The sequence below is a fragment of the Podarcis liolepis genome (genome assembly GCF_965112155.1).
Source record: "Podarcis liolepis genome assembly, chromosome: 1".
Classification (NCBI taxonomy): Eukaryota; Metazoa; Chordata; class Lepidosauria; order Squamata; family Lacertidae; genus Podarcis; species Podarcis liolepis.
Window position 1 is genome coordinate 82699808 of NC_139554.1, and position 20691 is coordinate 82720498.

Below are 20691 nucleotides of genomic sequence, written 5' to 3' on the forward strand. Positions count from 1 at the left end.
AAGACCCACAGTTTATTGCTGAATCAGAACAAACTGCAATCGGGTTTTCCATGGATCAGATCAATATTTTCTACAAAATCCCAAAAGATCCATTCTTTTAGTTACTTGAAATTAGTGACTTACCAGAGAAAAGAATCTAGCACAATATATGCCTTTTTATTCTATAATAAAATTCACCTCCAACCTGCTCAGTCACCTCACTGCACCTGTCAGTTCTTTGTTTCTGAAGCTGCAGATCAAAGTGTTTAACTTGGGGATCATAACTGCGTAGAACATAGAGACCATCTTGTCCTCGTTAACTGAAGACCTGCCACTGAGACACACACATATAAAGAAGAGAGTCCCGTAAAAGAAAGACACAACTGTGAGATGGATTGAGCTGAGAGAGAAAGCTTTGTGCTTGTTCTTGTTGCAGCATATTCTCAGGACAGCCATGAGGATAGAATTATAGGTGACAATGACAGCGTTGAAAGTACAGTACAGGACAGACCAAGAAGCACCCTCTGGTTTCTGAAAAGGAGAGTGCAATCTTACTGCAAAATCAGCGCAACAGGATTATTCATCAGTTGAAGAGCAGTGAGCCGCTGGTGCTGATGTGTCTCTATCTGCTTAACTCTTTCCCCACTGACAACTTGCATGCTTTAACCTGCCCCCTGTGACTCTTTTCCTATAGCAGGGTTAAATGTATATTTGGAAGCCAAGCATGCATTTGAAATGTTTGAAGAAAAGAGGTTCAGGGTGAATCTAGACCAGGGTTTCCCAACCTTGGGCCGCCAGATGTTTTTGGACTACAAATCCCATCATCCCTAGCTATCATGACCAGTGGCCAGGGATGATGGGAACTGTAGTCCAAAAACAGCTGGAAACCCTGCTCTAGACATGTGCTCCAGTGTGGTTGATATTCTTTTAACAAATAGCCATCACTGGACAGAGGGCAAGCAGGATCAGAATCACAGTAGAGGATTGGTAGGGAGCTTTAAGCCTTTACCCCATCATGGTCCCCATGAGAATCTCCCCTCTGCACCACAAATGCTCTTTGTTCTCTCCCTCACCCTAGATTTTTGTTAAAGAAAAATCAACCACACCAGGGAAATAATCATGTGACAAAATTCATGTCATGTTTGGCCCTTAAGGAAGGTTTGGCATGGAGGAGCAGCTAGGAAGCCTTGCCTCAAATTTAGTCCCAGTGCTGTTTTTATCAAGGAAGGTGGCCACCAGGCTTTTGCTATATTTAGTGTGTAGTCCCCTTAATGTTAGTGCAGAGCAAAAATTTCAATTCAAGGAAGAATGAACAAATCACATTGAATTCAGCATATTTCTCTGCTTCTTAGACCAGGATCCATTAACCTATGTCCCTCTGCTTATATTGCAATATTTATTTATCTGCTGCAAAATTCCTTTTTAGAACTGTTAGCTATTTAGATATTAGCTTTTTAAACATTTACCACTGCAGTCCTGTACATGTCTACTCTGAAGTAAGACTTCCTGAGCCCAGGAGAGTGTGCACAGAATTACCACCTGGTTGAGTAGTTATATGCTCTGCAGATCCATTTTTCAGTTTTCTCCAAAGCACTTCCTTTCATGAATTCCCCAAATGCGAATGGATGGAAACATAAACTTTTCTTCAAAATAATAAAATAATAAAATTGTATATTAGGAGAAATGTTTCATTCTAAGCACCCTCTTGACTGCGTCTTTCACATCTTTGTTTCTTAGGCTGTAGATCAAGGGGTTTAACATGGGGATCAGTACAGTGTAGAACATGGAGACTGTCTTGTCTTCATCTTCTGAGGAGCCAGAGCTGGGCCGGACATAGATGAAGAAAAGGCTCCCAAAGAAAAGAGAGACAGCAGTGAGGTGGGAAAAGCAGGTAGAGAAAGCCTTGTGCCTCCCATCACTGGAACGGATCCTCAAGGTGGCTGCAAGGATGTAGATGTAAGAGATGATGACAATAAAGCCACTGAGAGTTCCAAGGGTGAAGGAGAGACCCAAAAGCACCATCATGTTGAAACTTGTGTCAGAGCAGGAGAGCGATATGACTGCAGGGATGTCACAGAAGAAATGGTTGATTGTGGACTTGCAGAAAGTTAACTGGAAAGTTAAGCTGGTATGTGTCGTAGCATTTAGTAGCCCTGCAAGATATGGTCCAACCATCAGCTGGGCACAAATTTTCCTGGACATAATGACTGTATAGAGAAGAGGCTTGGAAATAGCTACGTACCGATCGTAAGCCATCGCTGCCAAGATGAAAGCTTCAGTGGCCACAAAGAGACAAAACATAGCCATCTGTGCTGCACATCCAGGCAAGGAAATGCTTTTGCTTTTCACAACAAAATCCACCAACATCTTAGGAGTAACAACAGAAGAATAGCAGAGGTCCACAAAGGAAAGTTGGCTGAGGAAGAAGTACATGGGGGTGTGAAGTCGAGAATCGATCCTGATTAATAGGATCATCCCAAGATTCCCCACAATGGTGATGAGGTAGACTACAAGGAAGAATAGGAAAAGCAAGATTTTCAGCTCTGGTGAGTCAGTGAAGCCCAAAAGTATGAACTCGTATATGGTGCTGTGATTTTCCCTTGACATGCTTTTTAGTTCTGTAGAGAATGCAGAGAAGAAAAGACAAGCGATTTCTGAAATGACATAGCATACATTGAACTATGGATCACAGAAAACTCTGAATCTTTGAGTACCACTGGCTCTCATGCCTTCTATTGTTATTAGTGAAATTTTACCTTTGAGGGCATCTTCTGGACTCGGATTCAGCACTCAGTCTCAATGACTAGGCAAAGCTTGCATTTTTATAATTTTTTATCTTTTATGAAGCCAATAAATAATATTTTCTGAGCATTGCCAGCTGCTTTGTTGCATGCAAGAAATATGTAAAATAACTTCTGACCTCCACCTGATGATGACCCTCAGTGATATATGGATTCTCTCCTTCTGACATAATGCAATGTACAGTGGTACCTCAGGTTACATACGCTTCAGGTTACAGACTCTGCTAACCCAGAAATAGTGCTTCAGGTTAAGAACTTTGCTTCAGGATGAGAACAGAAATTGTGCTCTGGCGGTGCAGCAGCAGCAGGAGGCCCCATTAGCTAAAGTGCTGCTTCAGGTTAAGAACAGTTTCAGGTTAAGTACAGACCTCCAGAACGAATTAAGTACTTAACCAGAGGTACCACTGTATATAATATCACATCAAATATATTTCTTTGCACACTCCAGTCTTTTCCTAGCTATAAGTGTAGGACTGGGAAAGCTTTCTTGTTTTATGTGCATATCTTCAAAAAGATTAACGAGGCCATATCTTTAAGTGTTTCTCCTACCAGCCCAGGTAAATCTGAATACAACAGTACTTAACCCGAGGTACCACTGTACAGTATAAACCAGAAATTACTAAGAGCGCCTACCCATGTCCTGATGGCTTTGGAGCAGTTTTAATCCCTCATCCATCTTTTACTTCTTCAGCTGAAATCTTGCACCTTGCTCCTGCTTGTATCACTACAGGAGAATATAACCAATGATTTGCCCAAAAGGGATGCCTCGTTCTGGGAATTTGTAATATGGTATCTGAAGGATTTGAAAACTGACGTGGCAATTCCAATTAGCTGTTCTTGCATTTCTGCCTGGAATCAGTCACCACAGTGGCCACAGGTAGAAATAGTAATAATAAAACAAATGGCAAGAACAAATATAGTAGATATGTATAATTCAGCATTCATGCACATATAATTCAGCAAAAGTAAGGTACATAACAATCCAGTGAAATAATGCGTGCTTCCACTAGGGTTACTGATTTGCCTCAGATGACGCATCCATCTGGCATGAATATATCTGCCTCAGATATTTTGGGCATTGCAGGCACTGCTGAAAGTCTACCACTTTGGCTGGCCACTGCTGCTTGAAAGCACGGGCGGAGGAAGAGGAGTGCGGGGGGAGCGCACTGCCCCTGGCAGCGTGATCCCGGTGGGGTGCCATCGTGGCTGCCTCCCCGCCTGCACTGGGCGCTACGCCCCTGCGGGCAGCGCATCATGCCTGCGGGACGTGCGCCAGCACCCCCCCCGCCTGGTGTCCGCCGTCCCGGAGCATGAAGCTCCGCCACTGCTTGAAAGTGTCCTGCTCAGTGCTTTCAAGTGTCTTCAGCCACAGCTTCTCTGCTTAAAAAAATGTCCTCCCTGCCCAAACAGCTTTTGTTTACAAAAAATGACTATTGCAGCTAGTTGCCAAATGCATTGAGTGTGCAATAGAGCTCTCCAAACTTTTCATGTTGGTGACACCATTTTTAGACATGCATCATTTCTTGACACAGTAATTCAGTTTTACTAGCAAACTGGAGGTTCAACTAACCCCTTTGCAGCACCGGGAGGAGAGCAGGGAGCGTTCGCGTGACACACCCACAAACTGCAGCCGACCTGCTAATGTGTCACAACACACAGTTTGGAAAGCTCTGCTGTACAATGTATAGTTTACCTCTCAGTGGAAAGGTTTTTGAAGACCATTCCTTAATGAGGCCCCAACTTGTTTCAGGCAGTGGCGTAGCGTGGGTTGTCAGCACCCGGGGCAAGGCAAGTAATTTGCACCCCCTAACCCGTGGATTTGCGCCCCCTAACCCGTGGATTTGCGCCCCCTAACCCTAACCCCCAGATGTTGCGCCCGGTGCGGCCGGCCCCTCCTGCACCCCCCACGCTACGCCACTCGTTTCAGGCTCTGATACTAATTAATTATGGGGTGAAGTGAGCTGAGAAATGATTCTGCTCTTTTTCAGGAACTCTTCACTCACTTCACCTGTTTCACAGACAATTACCTGGTGATCTAAGATCAAAAGTTGTGGATAAATCTATAGGTAGCACTGCTGGAAGGCAAAGATGGGCAAACACCCACCAGCAAGATTCTTGGCTTTCATGACAGAGGCACAAGGCTGGCTCAAGGTTTGGATCCTTCCTTGGCGGAATGCCCTCTGGTTGTCTTCTTCCTCTGCTGGTGTCTCCTAGAAGGCTAACCTGTTGGCCACCATGGACTAGTGTCTGGTACCATTGCGATGATGAGGATCAGGAAGGTGGATCTGATTCACCATTTAAATTTCCCACAATGCCCTGGAGCAATGGTAGTTCAGTAGCACTGTGGGAAATTTAAATGTTGGCTCAGACCTGGCCACCTGGTGTCCAGGACTCTGCTGGGTCCCTGCCTGAGGATACTGCATATTGATGCTGGGCCTGCAAAGATCCATAATCGAGACAGCCGTTTTCCCCAGTCATGTATTCTGCCTCAGTTTCTGCCAGTCAGGTTGGCTTCCTGCAGTTATTGGAGCAGAATGTACTAAGTTCTAAACCAGATGTGTTATGCTTTTAGGAAGTCCATCATAATTAACAGCAGGAACTGGGGCCTCTGATTTTCTTGTGACTATAGCATGTAGGGAGGTTTAACCATTTCCTTCCCATTGTGTGTCTAACAAAAATCCCTTATATGCCCCAGAAGAATGTCCCTATGGGAGCCATTGGGGTGTTCCTTGGCCTAATTGCAGTGCGGTCGGGAAAATGAATTGCATTTTAAGCAGCAGTTATAGACTACAGTTATTCATATGCTTTTAAACGAATCTTACATTTAGATTTTTTACCATCTTTCCTATGGAAATAGAAATGGAAAGAAGAAGTCCCAGCAAAAGAAGAATGGATACAAAAATTTATGGAATATGCAGAAATGGCAAAACTTGCTGAAAAAAGAAGAAATCAAGATAACAAACTTTTTATTAAAAAAATGGAAATGGTTTTTGAATATTTACAAACAAACTGTAAACAGATAAGAATACTGGCAGGATTATTGTAATAACCTGCAGTTTTATAAAAGTATATATTTAAAGTAGCAAATGAGCAAATTAAGTTAATTTGGATACCCAGAAAATATTAAAAATAAATTTGAGGAACTGCAGAAAGAGGGGGAAGGAAGTCAAATTTTGAAATGTTAAAATGACTGTAAAATTATTGAAATGTATAAAACTGAAAATCATAAATAAAATATATAAATAAATACATTTAGATTTTAAAAAAATATTCCTTGTACTTGATGCATTTCTATTCTTACTATCCATACCAATATTCAATCTTAAAACATATCAATAAAATGCACACACAAAAACACATCTTGTTAATTAAGGTTGCAATTCTACTCTTGCATGTATACTTTACTGAAATCTGTGATGATGTGAAATTTAGCAAAACAAAATTGAAAGATACATCAGTGCCAGGGAGTAAAGTTCATCTGAAATATTCTGTAACTTAAGCACATTTAGATATAGAATCATAGGAACAAAGGCAGCTGCCTTATATCATCTCAGATTATCACTCTGTCTTGCTCACAGTAGCTCTCTGGGTTTCCAGAATGGACATCCCCAGGTTTACCTAGAAATGCCAGGGATTGAAATGGGACCATGCTCTACCACTGAGCTGTGATCATAATCTTTATCCAAATAAATTAAGGAACAAAAAGCAAGTACAGTGGTACCTCAGGTTACATACGCTTCAGGTTACACACTCCGCTAACCCAGAAATAGTGCTTCAGGTTAAGAACTTTGCTTCAGGATAAGAACAGAAATCGGGCTCTGGCGGCACGACGGCAGCAGGAGGCCCCATTAGCTAAAGTGGTACCTCAGGTTAAGAACAGTTTCAGGTTAAGAACGGACCTCTGGAACAAAATAAGTACTTAACCCGAGGTACCACTGTATTCCTGAAGATGCTAGACTTTAGCATCTTCTCTTCTAAAAGATAGCCCAGATAACAAAACATAGTGCTGTAATGAGTCTATTTAAGATAAAATCTTAAAACATTGTGCTGTGTGGAAACAATATTCTCTGTGAAATCCAGAAAGGACCCATTCTTTTAGTAACTTGAGATTTATTACCCATCAAGGAAAGAAAGCCAACACAATGCATGCCTTTTTATTGCACAGGAAGATTTTTCCCTCTTGCGAGTTGCCTCATTGCATCTTTCACTTCTTTGTTTCTGAAGCTGTAGATCAGAGGGTTCAGCATGGGAATCATAACTGTGTAGAACATAGAGACCATCTTGTCCTCATCAGCTGAAGACATAGAGCTGGGACGCACATATATAAAGAAGAGTGTCCCATAAAAGATAGACACTACCGTGAGATGGGTTGAGCAGGTGGAGAAAGCTTTGCGCCTGCCCTTGTTGGAGCGTATTCTCAGGATGGCCACGAGGATGTAGATATAGGAGACAATGATAATTGACGTACTCACAATGCCAAAGGTACAAGATAGACCAAAAAGCACCCCCTTGTTGAGTCTGGTATCTGAACAGGAGAGGGATATGACTGCAGGGATGTCACAGAAGAAATGGTTGATCGTATTGGTGTGACAGAAGGTGAGTTGAAAAGTTAAGGTTGTGTGTGTTGTGGCATTTAGTACTCCTAAAAGGTAGGGGGCGATTATCAGCTGGGTGCAAACTCTGCGTGACATGATTACTGTATAAAGAAGTGGATTGGAAATGGCCATATATTGGTCGTATGCCATTGCTGCCAAGAGGAAACACTCAGTGGCTAAAAAGAGTCCAAAAAACCACATCTGTAGAGCACAGCCAGTCAATGAGATAGCTTTTCTTTTCATGACCAAATCCATCAGCATCTTGGGAGTGACAACAGTCGAGTAGCAGAGGTCTACAAAGGATAAGTTGCTAATGAAAAAGTACATGGGGGTGTGGAGTTGCAAGCTAATCCTGATTAAAATGATCATCCCAAGGTTGCCAAGTAGGGTGATAAGGTATACTGCTAGGAAAAAAGTGAAAAGAGGGAACTGAAGTTTTGAAGAGTCCGTGAATCCCGAGAAAACGAATTCATGTATTGTAGTATGATTTTCCACAGCCACTTCTTCCTGCACTGTGGTGGAAAACAACAACATTGTATTATGTGGATCTCTCCCCTCTTCCTATTATAGCATGACTCCCCTTTTCAATTATTATTATTATTATTATTATTATTATTATTATTATTATTATTATTATTAACTGGAGGAGGAAAACCTATTGCTCCTTGAACTTCTATCAGCCCCAGCCAGTGTGCCAAGTGGTGAGGTGATTATGGTGACTGGAGATTTGGAGGGCCAAAAGTTGTGCACATCCCTGTTGCAAACAATGCAAGCGCATGATTTTAGAGCTGCATTTGGAGGGTGGTTTCAACACTAGTGTAAGAGAAGTATTTGTGCATGTGTAAAAAGAAAGAAAGCGGCACTGGCAGCAGTTTTGGGGGAAATGTTAGAGCTGAGGGGTTAGTTTCACCTCAAAGTACCTTTCTAGTACATGCATCAGAATCATTCTGCTTTCCATGCTAGGACAGCTATGTGCATTTTGAACTGCTTAATAGGTATATGCAGTGTGATGTCCTCCTTGATATTTGAACAACAGCACAGTCTTTTGTTTAAGGGCCCAACTAGATGTGATACTAAAGGTATCACTATGTTTCATGCATTATTTTTAAAGGCAAAATTGCAGCTGCAGAGCTAAGGGAGGAGGAGAGGAAGGTGAAGACCACAGTGTGTGGCAGAGTTAGCCCTTTCTTCCCACATTGTAGTCTTTCACAAGCTTCCCACCCCTCCCAATGAAGCTGCTATTAGCCCTGCTGGAGGATGACTAATATGTTGGAGAAAATTCCATTGCCCTTCTTCAAATGATCTCTTTCTTATGCCTGTTTATGAAGAAAACATTTTCACTCATAAACCATTTGCTTGGTTAACTCAAAATTAGCCCTGGACTTCTTTTTGTTTGAGTTAGTTGTAGACAAGGGTTCAGCATCATGAATCATGTTTTCAGTATCAGTGGCTGCTACTAAAAAATATTTTAAAAATGGTTTGTTTCAATGACTCTTTGGGGAGAGTGTAAAAATGGTCTGATAGATAGCTGCTGGGTTCCTAGAGAGGGAAGCTTGACAGAGAAAGAAGTTTGCGTTTATATCCCCATAGATAATTACCATCCTGTGTTTCTAATGTGATTGACCTGGGGCATCTTAACCGAATGGGAAGAGCAGAGAGGAAGGAGTGGCCAGAAGGGTGAAAAGATCTTTCCCTTTTCTTCTCATCTGACTTGGCAGGTCAGGGCGAAGAATGAAAGGATGCCTGGAACAGGCAATGGATGTATGTGGATACATTGCAAGTCTGTAGTTTAGGAAGTGCAATCTGGCCAAAGCCTAATTTGAAAACTAAAATCTAGAAATACTTTTTAACCTACCCATCCTCTTATGACCTTCAAACACTTTTTCCTCTTGCAATTCTTGCCTCTGGTTTGTCCTGTGCATCAAGTTGAACCTCCACTATTTACTCCACTCACTACCACAGGAGCAGCTTTCAGTGATGAGATGAAAAGATGGCTGAATATCATTATGATGCCTACAAATTCTTATGTATCACAGAACTGCTTGTTGTGTGCAACTTAGTATTTCTGAAACTGCTGTTCAGAAGAGACTTCCTATTCTGAGAGTTTGAAACTGGGGATTTTGTCCTCCGGAAGGATCAGATATCAGGTGGGAATTGCAATTATCTTAATGGCTCTCTGTAGAAGAAGTCAATTCCACTGCAAATGTCCTTACAAAGCAAAAACAATACCTACATTCCAAGCGCACAGTGCCAGCACAAATACAGTGGTACCTCGGGTTAAGTACTTAATTCGTTCTGAAGGTCCGTACTTAGCCTGAAACTGTTCTTAACCTGAAGCACCACTTTAGCTAATGGAGCCTCCTGCTGCTGCCACGCCACCGGAGCACGATTTCTTTTCTCATCCTGAAGTAAAGTTCTTAACCTGAGGTACTATTTCTGGGTTAGCGGAGTCTGTAACCTGAAGCGTATGTAACCTGAAGCATATGTAACCCGAGGTACCACTGTAGTGTAAAAAGCAGATCTAGACTACAATCCAGTAGAGAGCATAGTACACTTAAGCCCAGTGATATAATAAGAATGTAAGATGTCTGTGCTGGATCAGACCAAAGGTCCACTCAGTCCAGCATCCTGTTCTCACAGTGGCCAACCAGAGGGCTATGGAAAGCCCATAAGCAAGATGTGAGTCTATAGCCATCTCTCTACTTGTGTAAGTAGAAGTGTGACTTCTATACTTCTATTGCTGGATAATGGTGCTGCAACCTAGGCTTCCAGATACAGGTCCATTTCACCAAAATCAGCCCAATCATGGAAATTTCTCGGGCAATTGGTTTGTTAACCCCTCTCACAATTACATTGACTCTCCCCATCTCTCACCTGCATGAGACTCTGGAGAGACCCTGCCTGCTAAAGCAGATAGTCTTGGGCCATTTGGAGAAATATTCTGGTCAGCTGCCTACATTCCCGTTGTGTAGAATATGGATGCTATCTTGAGTTCTACTGATGAGGTGGTATGAAAGAACAGCAACATGGAATTTAAAGTTGTTCACAAGCAGTTCCTTGAAACTACTAGACCAAGTTAGTCACAAGGATCTCAAAACCCATTGCGATGGGACCAAGTTGTGACAAACTTTAGCAGAACTGGGGGTTTCATATAAACCATGGATGGGGAACTAGATCGAGTCAGCAGGTTGGATCCCTCATCCCCTCAACCCTATGGACCCAGATGGCTGGGTTGTCAGGTGACTGGCATCTGTTAATGTTCAAAGGAGGTTACTGTAACTGCCAATCTGCTCTAAACATTTGTGAAGTTAGCCCAGAGACCAAAGGTAGACCTCTAATTCTTTCAGTCTGGCTCATGAGACTTTCTCCAGGATGCACCTTTTCTCCCCTGGGCTTCACCCTGTTCCACATGCTTTTGTCTTGGTGGAATGCATCCTTGAAGTATGATAATGCCTCTTGCTTGCCTGGATAATGTATAGAGAGATATGCACAGTGTTGTAGAAATCTCTGACTTTTGCATGGCTGGATGATACAGCTCACTATATAAAGGTCATCCTGTCTACTTTTCCTTGCCCTGCCCACCATTGGCAGATGGACCCCAGAAGGTTGCCCACGGGGAAATGTAGTTGTTGAGCTGAAAAATGTTCCCCACCCCTGATTTAGGAACACAAGCCAGCTTCCTAAACTGCCTTTTTCCTTAGGCGTCCTGGTTTCTAGCCAACAGTTTTTCATGAAGCTCTCAGTGCCTTTCAAATTCTTTCAGTGCCACGTAAATCAATCGCCCCAAAGCTTGTTCTAATCTTAAATCACCACTTCTTGAATGTTTAAACCAGATTTTAGCCCCATAACATTATAACAGACTCATTTCCTCATCCTGATTAACCTATTAACCACATGTAACATGCTACCTTCCTGCTATAAATTCTGGTTTATCTCTTATCTAATTGCAAGCCCTAGATGAGGAACCTTGAAAACCAGTGTTTTAGCACCTCAAAACCTCCTGGGTTTTGTTTATATTCCTAAAAACCTTCCACTCTTCCTTTTACCTAATAAAGTTAATTGAAGAGAGTAACAGAATACATGTCATCAATTGAATTATCTTCGCTCCAACTCTTGCCATATTCTGCCAGGCTGGCCTGGCCAATGGTCAGGGGTAATGGGAGCTGCAAACCAGCAACAATAGGAGGTCACAACGTTGGCTACCTCTGATTCATTCATTCTTTTACATAACTGAATCTATGGGTGTGTCCCCCCCCCCGTTCTATAGAAAGCCCTTCCCCTTGATCAGCTGCCTCACAGCATCTTTCACCTCTTTGTTCCTCAAGCTGTAGATCAAAGGGTTCAGCATGGGGAGACTTATTAGATCTAAAACAAAACATAGATAATTTAACTGCCTTCTTCAAAGCCTTATAGTTCAAGATTAGAACTAGGTGATCGCTCCTGCTGTTTGCTTTCTTTAGTTGACCCCATCCAGGCTCACAACCTTGAATTTGACCTTAAACTGATTATGGCTCATAATTCCAGTCCACCTAAGCAAGTGCAAAGGAGGAAAGCTATAATCCTTTGGGATCAATGACTGCAGTGGTTTTGCATGTTTATCTCTGAATCCACATGTGTGTTACTGCTCATGTGACCTCCAACATGCACTTCTATGAGAGGAACGAAACCTTCAGCACACAGACAGAGGTGCATTTGTTTAAATGTGTGTATACCCTTCACCTTTATTCCTGATAAATAATTTTCCACAATAAGAAACTCTCAAAAGATCAATTTAATTCAAGAAAAATACAGACAGTACATAGCTTTTAAACAGTGAATTACTATCATCAATACATTCACACACTCTATTCCAAAGAATAAAGAAATCCTAAAGGTATGCAAAAGGAAAGTGTTGAAGATCAACAGGAAATAGAGACGGGGCAAAGATTTATACCTTTCCAGAAGACAATCAAGACACAAAGTCAGGATTATGCTTCTGTGCCTTGTTATGTGGATTAAGCCCTCTCCTTCTTCTATCTATACCCTTGCATTTTGGTTCGACAATAGAGGTGTCTCACCTTCTCCTGGTCTGTGCTGCATGGAGATGCCAACTGAGAAAACTGGTTAGAGTTTTATGTTGTGTAAAGATGCAGTAAGATGTTATGTTGCTAATTTGCCATTGAAAATGCTTGAGTATATTTTGAGGTCTCACTATGTGAACAGAAGGGGTTCTAGGAGGGAACTTGCTTGCTCACAAGCATGACTTTACAAATTCCCCTGAAGTGTGCTTATTCCTTACAATGTGCTACCATGCTGTTGTGATATATTGTGGGACAAAGAGGATATTGTGATATATTGTTGGATGACTCTCTGAAAGCACAAGTCCTCTCCCTTGGGTTGGGGTTGCACATCCACCCAAGAGAAGCAAGTGTCATTTATTTGTTTGAAGCCATGGTGACTCCCTAAGGGAACTGATAACCTGACCTTGCTGGCTGTTTTTGAGCTGATTCTTCTTGCAAACCAGGGTGCTGCATGTGATAGGTGGAAACTGTGCTGATGATCAGGGGTAGTATTACAAGGGACAGACTGGAAACCATGCAAGCAGGAAATGATCCCACACAGATGAACCAGGTGAAAGGTCTAGGCAAGTACATCTCATACTGGAAAGCTACAAGTGGCAGGATTGGGTAAGAATCTCTTCATAATCTGATGCCACAGGGTGCTAACCACTGTATCCTGCACTTTTCTTCCCACAAGAGGAAGCTAACCTAGCCAAGCATCCCTATAATACCCCATAGGCCCTTCTGCAGATCCCTCAAGAATGTATCACAGAGCTCAAGGGAAGTAGGCACTTAATCATCTATGAAGATGTGAGGCAGTGAGTTTATTTATTTAATTCATGAATTTATAGGCCACACATTCATAAAACAACATAACAAGGTGGAATACAACATGCAAAAGCAAGGTTAACAAAGATATCCATTTAAAACATCATAAATACTGATCGGATTATAAAGGAAATTAATGTTGCAAAGGGCAGGCCCAACAAGGAAGACTTCAAGAGACATCTGAATGAAGGAAGGGAGGATTTCCGTTGAATCTCTGCAGGCAAGTAATACCATGGGTCAGGGCCTGCCACATTAAAATCTCTATCCCTAGTGGTGACCAACCAACCAAACCTCAGGGATATGGGGAACCAACAGAAGTTCTCAACTGGAGGATCTTAGCACGTGCTGTTTTGATGACAATGATGTCATGCTAGCCCTGCCAAAGACTTGCATGTAAGAGGAGCACCGATCTCACAATTATCACCCACCTGGAAGCACCCAAAGTGCATAATTTATGCCTCAGCGGAAATACCTTTCTTCCTCACGATCCTTTTCAGAGCCGCCTTCACCTCCTTATTCCTCAGGCTGTAGATCAAAGGGTTCACCATGGGGATCACCACTGTATAAAAGACAGCAGCAACTTGGTCTTGGGCATCAGCATCACTTGAGGTAGGCTTCAGATAGATGAAAAGGATGGTGGTATAGAACAAGGTGACAGCCATCATATGGGAGCCACAGGTAGATAAGGTTTTCTTGCGTCCCTCAGATGAGCTGATCCGACGGATGGTGATGAGGATGTAGATGTAGGAGATAAGGATGGTGAGGAATGAACAGAGACCTATCAGGGAAGAGATCACAAATAGCAGGATGTGGTTGAGCATTGTGTTGGAGCAAGCAAGCTTCAGTATTAAGGGTACATCACAAAAGAAGTGGTTAATGACATTAGAGCCGCAGAAAGGAAGGCGGAAGGTGGTGTTTGTGTGTATCATGCCATTGGCACACCCCGCCAGGTATGAAGCCAGTACAAGCCAAATGCAGACCTTCCTAGACATGACAACTGGGTAAAGCAACGGGTTGCAGATTGCTACATAACGGTCATAGGCCATGGCTGCTAGCAAGAGACACTCTACAGTGGCAAAGACAGCATAGAAATAAAACTGGGCAGCACAGCCAGCGAACGAAATGGCTTTCTTCTCAGCCAAGAAATCTGCCAGCGTTTTGGGGACGATGACAGTGGAGTAACAGAGATCTGAGAAGGACAGGTTGCTGAGGAAGAAGTACATGGGTGTTTGAAGGTGGCGGTCAAGGTGAATCAGTGCTATCATCCCGAGATTTCCCAGAAGAGTGATCGCGTAGATGGTCAGAAACACTGCAAAGAGGGAAATGCGGAGCACTGGGTTGTTTGTGAATCCCGCAAGAATGAATTCTGAAACTGTGGTTTGATTCCATTGGGCCATCATAACAGAACACAAAACCTGTAAAACAGTGGAGAGAAACAATGGTGATGTCTTAAACTTGGTTGAAAACTAACACTAACTTAACTATTGCTGCTACAGACCATACCTGTCATCCTCCTAATCATCCTGTATGATGGAAAATGTGGGAAATGGATATGCAAATTTAGGGATTTTAAAAATGTATATATTCTTTACTGAAAAATAAAAAGTAATGTGTATATAATGTATTTCTTGAGCATTTTACATCAGTTTAGATGAACGTTGGATAAGTGATGCATAAATGTTGGCAGGTGCCTGTCATTTCCCTAGGCAGGAAACAAAATGCTAAGCTTGTGTGTGCATTCATTTATTTATTTTACATCATTTGCATACCAGCCAGTTAGCAATGTCCTCTGGATGGTTAACAATAAAAGTTAACAATGACCAACAAGAAACTCTAAAAGAAAACAGAATAAAACTACAGTACAAAAAATAACACAACTAACTAGAACTAGCAAGAGCAAAATATACCTTAACACACACAATCATAAAGCACTAAGAAGTATCAGGATCATAAAGATACACTTCCTGAGTGTGAAAGACCAAAGGACTCAATTCTAGCTTGATCAGGCATTTAAATCTTCAGGATTTTATCCAGCTAAGCTACCGGGGCCATAGGTCATCTGCTCTCTGATTAAAGTTGGATGCTACCTTTGATCTTTTAAAACATTGTTAAGGCAATAATATTCAGTATCATTATGCAAATTTAACATGTTTACACCATTTGGTTTGCAAGGTAATTTTTGCCAACCCATGCTTACCTGGTCTTTATCTGATGTCATATGTGAAACTGAGCATGGAGCTAGGAAAGAGGTGGCTGGACAAAAAATGGGGTTTGCAGGCATCTGCACAAAGCTCAGCCCTTGCCTAGAGCTTAGTGCTGTGCTTTGAAACCCCAACAACCACCTGGTCGTCGGGGCTTCAAAGCACCACACAGGGCTCTGTGCTGAGCTTTGGAGTCCTGGTTATCATCTGATCATGGGGGCTTCAAAGTACTGCACAGGGCATGTTTGCACCTGCAAGGCTTACTTTCAAAGCATGTGGGTCGAATGTGGCTCATGCGGGTGGGGGAGATTCAGTTCTGGCTTGTTTTATTTATTTATTAAATATATATATATGTGCTGCTATATTATTTAATTCAAAGCAGTTTGCAATGATATCTATATATAATAAAAACACTGACACTAAAATTTGTTGGCCAGATCCAGTTCCTCAACCCTGTTTTACAACTTCTTTCCTCCCCTTCAGTTCTTACATTCCCTTTGTAAGAATCTATTACTCAGAACCTAGGAAACAAACTTCTGCTCTTAAGGGAACAAATCCTTCTCTACATTTGGGAACTCAATTCTCCCTGTTATACCATACAGTTTCCAGTCTGAGCAAAGGAAACAAATGCATGCATATGACTTTGCAGTGTGCCAGTGAGGAAATTCAACCCTGGAGTCCATTTTAACTGCTGAATGAGATACAGTGGTACTTTGGGTTAAGAACTTAATGCATTCTGGAGGTCCGTTCTTAACCTGAAACTGTTCTTAACCTGAGGTACCACTTTAGCTAATGCGGCCTCCTGCTGCCTCTGTGCCGCTGTCACACGATTTCTGTTCTCATCCTGAAGCAAAGTTCTTAACCCAAGGTACTATTTCTGGGTTAGCGGAGTCTGTAACCTGAAGCATCTGTAACCCGAGGTACCACTGTAATAGGCTGATGTGCTAATGAAAGCTAGTCCCCCTATCCTTCCCACATGGGTGTCCTTTAATTTGCCTTGCAGGGTTGAGAGAACACTCAGAACAGTGTATGGGGGGAAAGGGGGAGAACATTTCTTTGGACAAGCAGAAGGGCTTGCACTGGTCAGAAATTCAAGTTAGTGCAATGTTCTACCCAAAATCTACAACTTTGCTTTCTAAGGAAGATACTTAGACATAACAAAACAGAGTCACTCACTAATCTGACTAGAATTGGTGCTCTAACTTTCCTCAGATTTCTGCCTCCATCACCTGGCCGATTGTGTAAGGGCAAATTGCTGTTTTCTTTGGTCTTGCTAAAGAAATATTTTCAAACTACATTAGGTTGTTATTCTAGAGCCAGTATTAATTTAAACTTACCAGGTTGTGTTCTTGTCTGGTTCTGGGATCTTCCCTTATGGGCTGTGTGTTTTGGTTATTCCTGCACTGATTTTGGGTTCTAGTTCTGGGCGTAGCATCTTTGTCTCTTCTATGGAAAGAAATTCTCCCTTCGCTCCATGCCTTTCTACCTCTACCCAGTCATAAATTTCTGAAATCTCTGCATGCAAAGCAAGCTGCTTCCTACATATGGCATTGCATCCCATAGACAGGAGCCTTTATATTGAGAATTTGCAGCGTGGGGAGCTGTTCCCTGAGGATTTTCTGGTCTTAGAAGCACACAGGGGCAAAGCTGTCGGAGTGACAGTCAATGATTAGTCTGCTTATATGGAGATGAAAGGAAAACAAATTAAATGTCCGGGTTTGATTTTGGAAACTTCAGCTAGTTCAGACTGCAGCTGCCAGAACTCTGAGGGGACTGAGGTCCTTAGATTCTGTTAACACCATGACTGTACTGGTTGATGCTTTAATTCCAAGCCCAATTCAAAGGGCTGGTTTTTATCTTCACATTTTAAAATGGTTTGCGCCCAAGCTATTTCATGGTCTTCCTGCACCCATATCAGCCTGCTTGCACACTGAGATCTACAACAGAGACCTTCCTTGTGTGCCCACTACCTAGATCAGTGAGGCTGATCTACAAGGAAAAGGGCCTTTTCTGTGGTAGCCTCATGACTTTCAAACTCCCTGTCAGTAGACAGGCTCCCATGCTACAAGCCTTTCAGAAGACCATGACATGACATATTTATGATTGATGTTTAATACTCTGGATTGTGGCTTGTTATTGCTCTACAAGATGTTTTAATTGACTGACTGAATTTTTTATTGGCTGTTATCTTGTGGGGAGGGGTGGTTGATGGTTTTTTATTGTTGGTATTTTGAAAATTTTATTGTTCTAGCCTATCTTGGATGGGCATTTATTATTTAAATTTGTATGCCGCTGCTTCATATAAATTTGCCCAGGGGGGTTCACAACAGAACAACAAAAATGCAAATCATTACATCACTACAATGCAAAGCAAATACAAAATCATTTCAAAGCAAAACAGCAAGCTAACAAATAGCTCAGTTTAAGTACTAGGAACACTTTATTTCTGAAGTCATCATAAAAGAAATAATCAGTTAATAACAAATATGATAAACATTTCAGCATGACAACAATAATATAACCAGCAACCACTGTGTGGCAGTACTATACCAAATGATACAAAAAACCCTAACCAAGTGTATAAAAAGTTTCAGTAAGACTATTTTTAAAGAAGTGAACACATTTCCCAGCAACTTATAAGATACAGAGCAATTAAAATTGATAAATACAAAGCAATGAATAAAGGATGTTTAACAGAAAGTAGCCAATTAAAGTATCTATTTAGAAAAGAGGTAGTGAATCTTTGGCCTTTCGGTTGTTGTGGAACCACCACTCTCATCAGCCCCAGTCAGCATTCTCATGGTTAGGGATGATGGGAGATGTAGTCCTGTTCTATCTGGAAGGTCACAGGTTTGCCTGTTTTAGAGGTACTGCTACTGTATTGGTGATATTATATTGAACTGCTGCCCTCAATGTGCTGTTAGGTACTATAAACTATTTAGATCAGTGATCACTTGCAAAATCAGTGTGTGTGTTCCGAATGCATTGTGATGCTACTTATAAATAGGAATTTGAGAACATTCCACCATTAAGAGAGAGTGTACCATGTAAATATAGACTCGGGATGGATGAATCAGTCTACTTTCAATCTATTTCTGTTTTCCATCTAATTTCTACATTATTTTTTTTTAAAAAAGCATAAGTAAAGGTAAAGGACCCCTGGACGATTAAGTCCAGTCAAAGGCGACTATGGGGTTGTGGCACTCATCTTGCCTTCAGGCCGAGGGAGTCAGCATTTGTCCACAGACAGCTTTCCAGGTCATGTGGCCTCATGACTAAACCACTTCTGGCACAATGGGACACCGTGATGGAAACCAGAGCACACAGAAACGCTGTTTACCTTCCCGCTGCAGCGGTACCTATTTATCTACTTGCACTGGCATGCTTTCAAACTGCTAGGTTTGCAGGAGTTGGGACAGAGCAATGGGTGCTCACCCCATTGTGCAGATTCAAACCGCCAACTGATAGGAGGGCATTCTACAGGATGGGTGCCATTACTGAGAAGGCCCTCCCCTCTGCCTGGTTCCCTGTAACTTCACTTCTCGCAGTGAGGGAACTGCCAGAAGGCCCTTGGAGCTGGACCTCAGTGTCTGGGCTGAATGATGGGGGTGGAAACGCTCCTTCGGGGATACTGGGCCCTGCTCATTATTTGTTGAACAACAAACAGTTGTTCCAACACATACCCCTCCCATCTTCCATAGTTTAAAATGTGAACTAGGCCCCTGTCAAGAATCCTTGGCTTTGTGCAGTGCTATTTTTCTATATAAAAAAAGCTTGTTCTCTTATAATGGCAATGGCACCCCCCTGAGAGGTGCCAGAACTGAGTTCCAGCGATTAATGGCTGGAAAAAAAGCCCTGTGTAGAATGCAATATTATCTTACCATACATTGTTTTTATTACATTTTCATTAGCTGCCCTGGCCGTGTCAAACAGGTGGGAAGTATTATCGTGTTGAAGGTATAGGATCAATGTAATGGGTGGAGTCGAACATTCTAAATGAACTTTCTATTAGTGCAAGGATTTCTGATTGTGCAACGAAACTTTATCCCCCCTCTTCTCCCCCCGTCCTCTCCCAAATTGTTTTGGGGGTTCCCCCAACCCTCCAGAACAGGTTGGGGGAGGGCAAATGGCATATAAGAGACAGGAAGAAGAGCAAGGGAAGTCCAGTTGCATGAGCAGAAATCCTTGCACTGACGGGACAGGTTAGTTGTATACAACCCTAAATAAATAAATAAATAAATAAATAAAATAAATAAATAAATATTGGGGGAGTGTCACAAAATCATCCCAGTTGTGCTTCACATTCCCCAGTGGCAAATCTTTCAGATAGTTGTAATTTGGCTCGCATTTGTCTTCACCATGTAATTGGTAGGAATCAATGTTCATATGGGTGTGAAGTCCTTTAGGGATAAGGTCCCAAAGCCAAGACTTTCCTCGATGGGATCGTCTTCTCTTTTTTTAGTTCCAAAGAGAGCAAAAGAAACAACATCATTTTGCTGTGATTATGGGAAGCTTCAATATTATTTTGAGGTTTTTAATTTTCTTACTCTGGCAGAAGCATTTTGCTGTGCGCTCCACACAGAGAAACCCATCAAGCAATCAGCATTAAACTGGAAAGAAACAGAATGACAAAATGCTGAAGATGCAACTGAACGGAAAGAAAGCAAGTACGTTCAGGTGCATTTCTAAGTCTAAGAAGCACAGTGTGGTTACTAGCAGTCTAATTTTTAAGCAGCTCTATGTTTTTGCTTGCTGGAATATGCTTTTGTTATCAATATCCCTCCAGAAGCAGCTGTGAGAGAAGCATATTTTTTTTTTAAAAAAATGAACTAAAATGAACTGATTGGATATTTAGAGAAGTACTGAACAAAAGTCTGCAGAAATAGCATGAGTGATACTTCACAAGACCAGTTTAAATAAATAGCTGTTAAGGGGAAGATATAGGACCTACACAGTAGTTTTGAAATTTCCTGCACTGCTTGTCTGATGATGAATCATCATCCTATAGAGAGCTCATTCCCAGAGTGTGGATCTTTTGGTATCCAAAACAGAACCACATGAAACATGAGGGAGGTACTGGCAGACTTGAGGAAACCCCAAAGTTTTCTGAAGGAGAAATAATATTTAGCAAACATCCTTAACTAAAGGGGACAGAGCCCTCCCAAACAACTCTATGACATAGGCATGCATGGTGGACATGGAATGCTGACTGACTGTTAGGAGGGGGAGACAAAAAACCGGGTGGGTG

General features: G+C 42.0%; 1 protein-coding gene across 1 annotated transcript; it reads right to left on the reverse strand.

Moving 5' to 3' along the window:
- Nucleotides 1–1651: 1651 nt before the first annotated feature.
- LOC310689277 (uncharacterized protein) lies at nucleotides 1652–14639 on the reverse strand (the record flags this gene model as incomplete). Its single annotated transcript, XM_083466769.1, has 4 exons — nucleotides 1652–2597; nucleotides 5618–5625; nucleotides 6972–7305; nucleotides 13697–14639. 4 exons carry the CDS (start codon nucleotides 14637–14639, stop codon nucleotides 1654–1656), a joined length of 2229 nt encoding a protein of 742 aa, XP_083322895.1. The 3' UTR covers nucleotides 1652–1653.
- Nucleotides 14640–20691: the final 6052 nt, after the last annotated feature.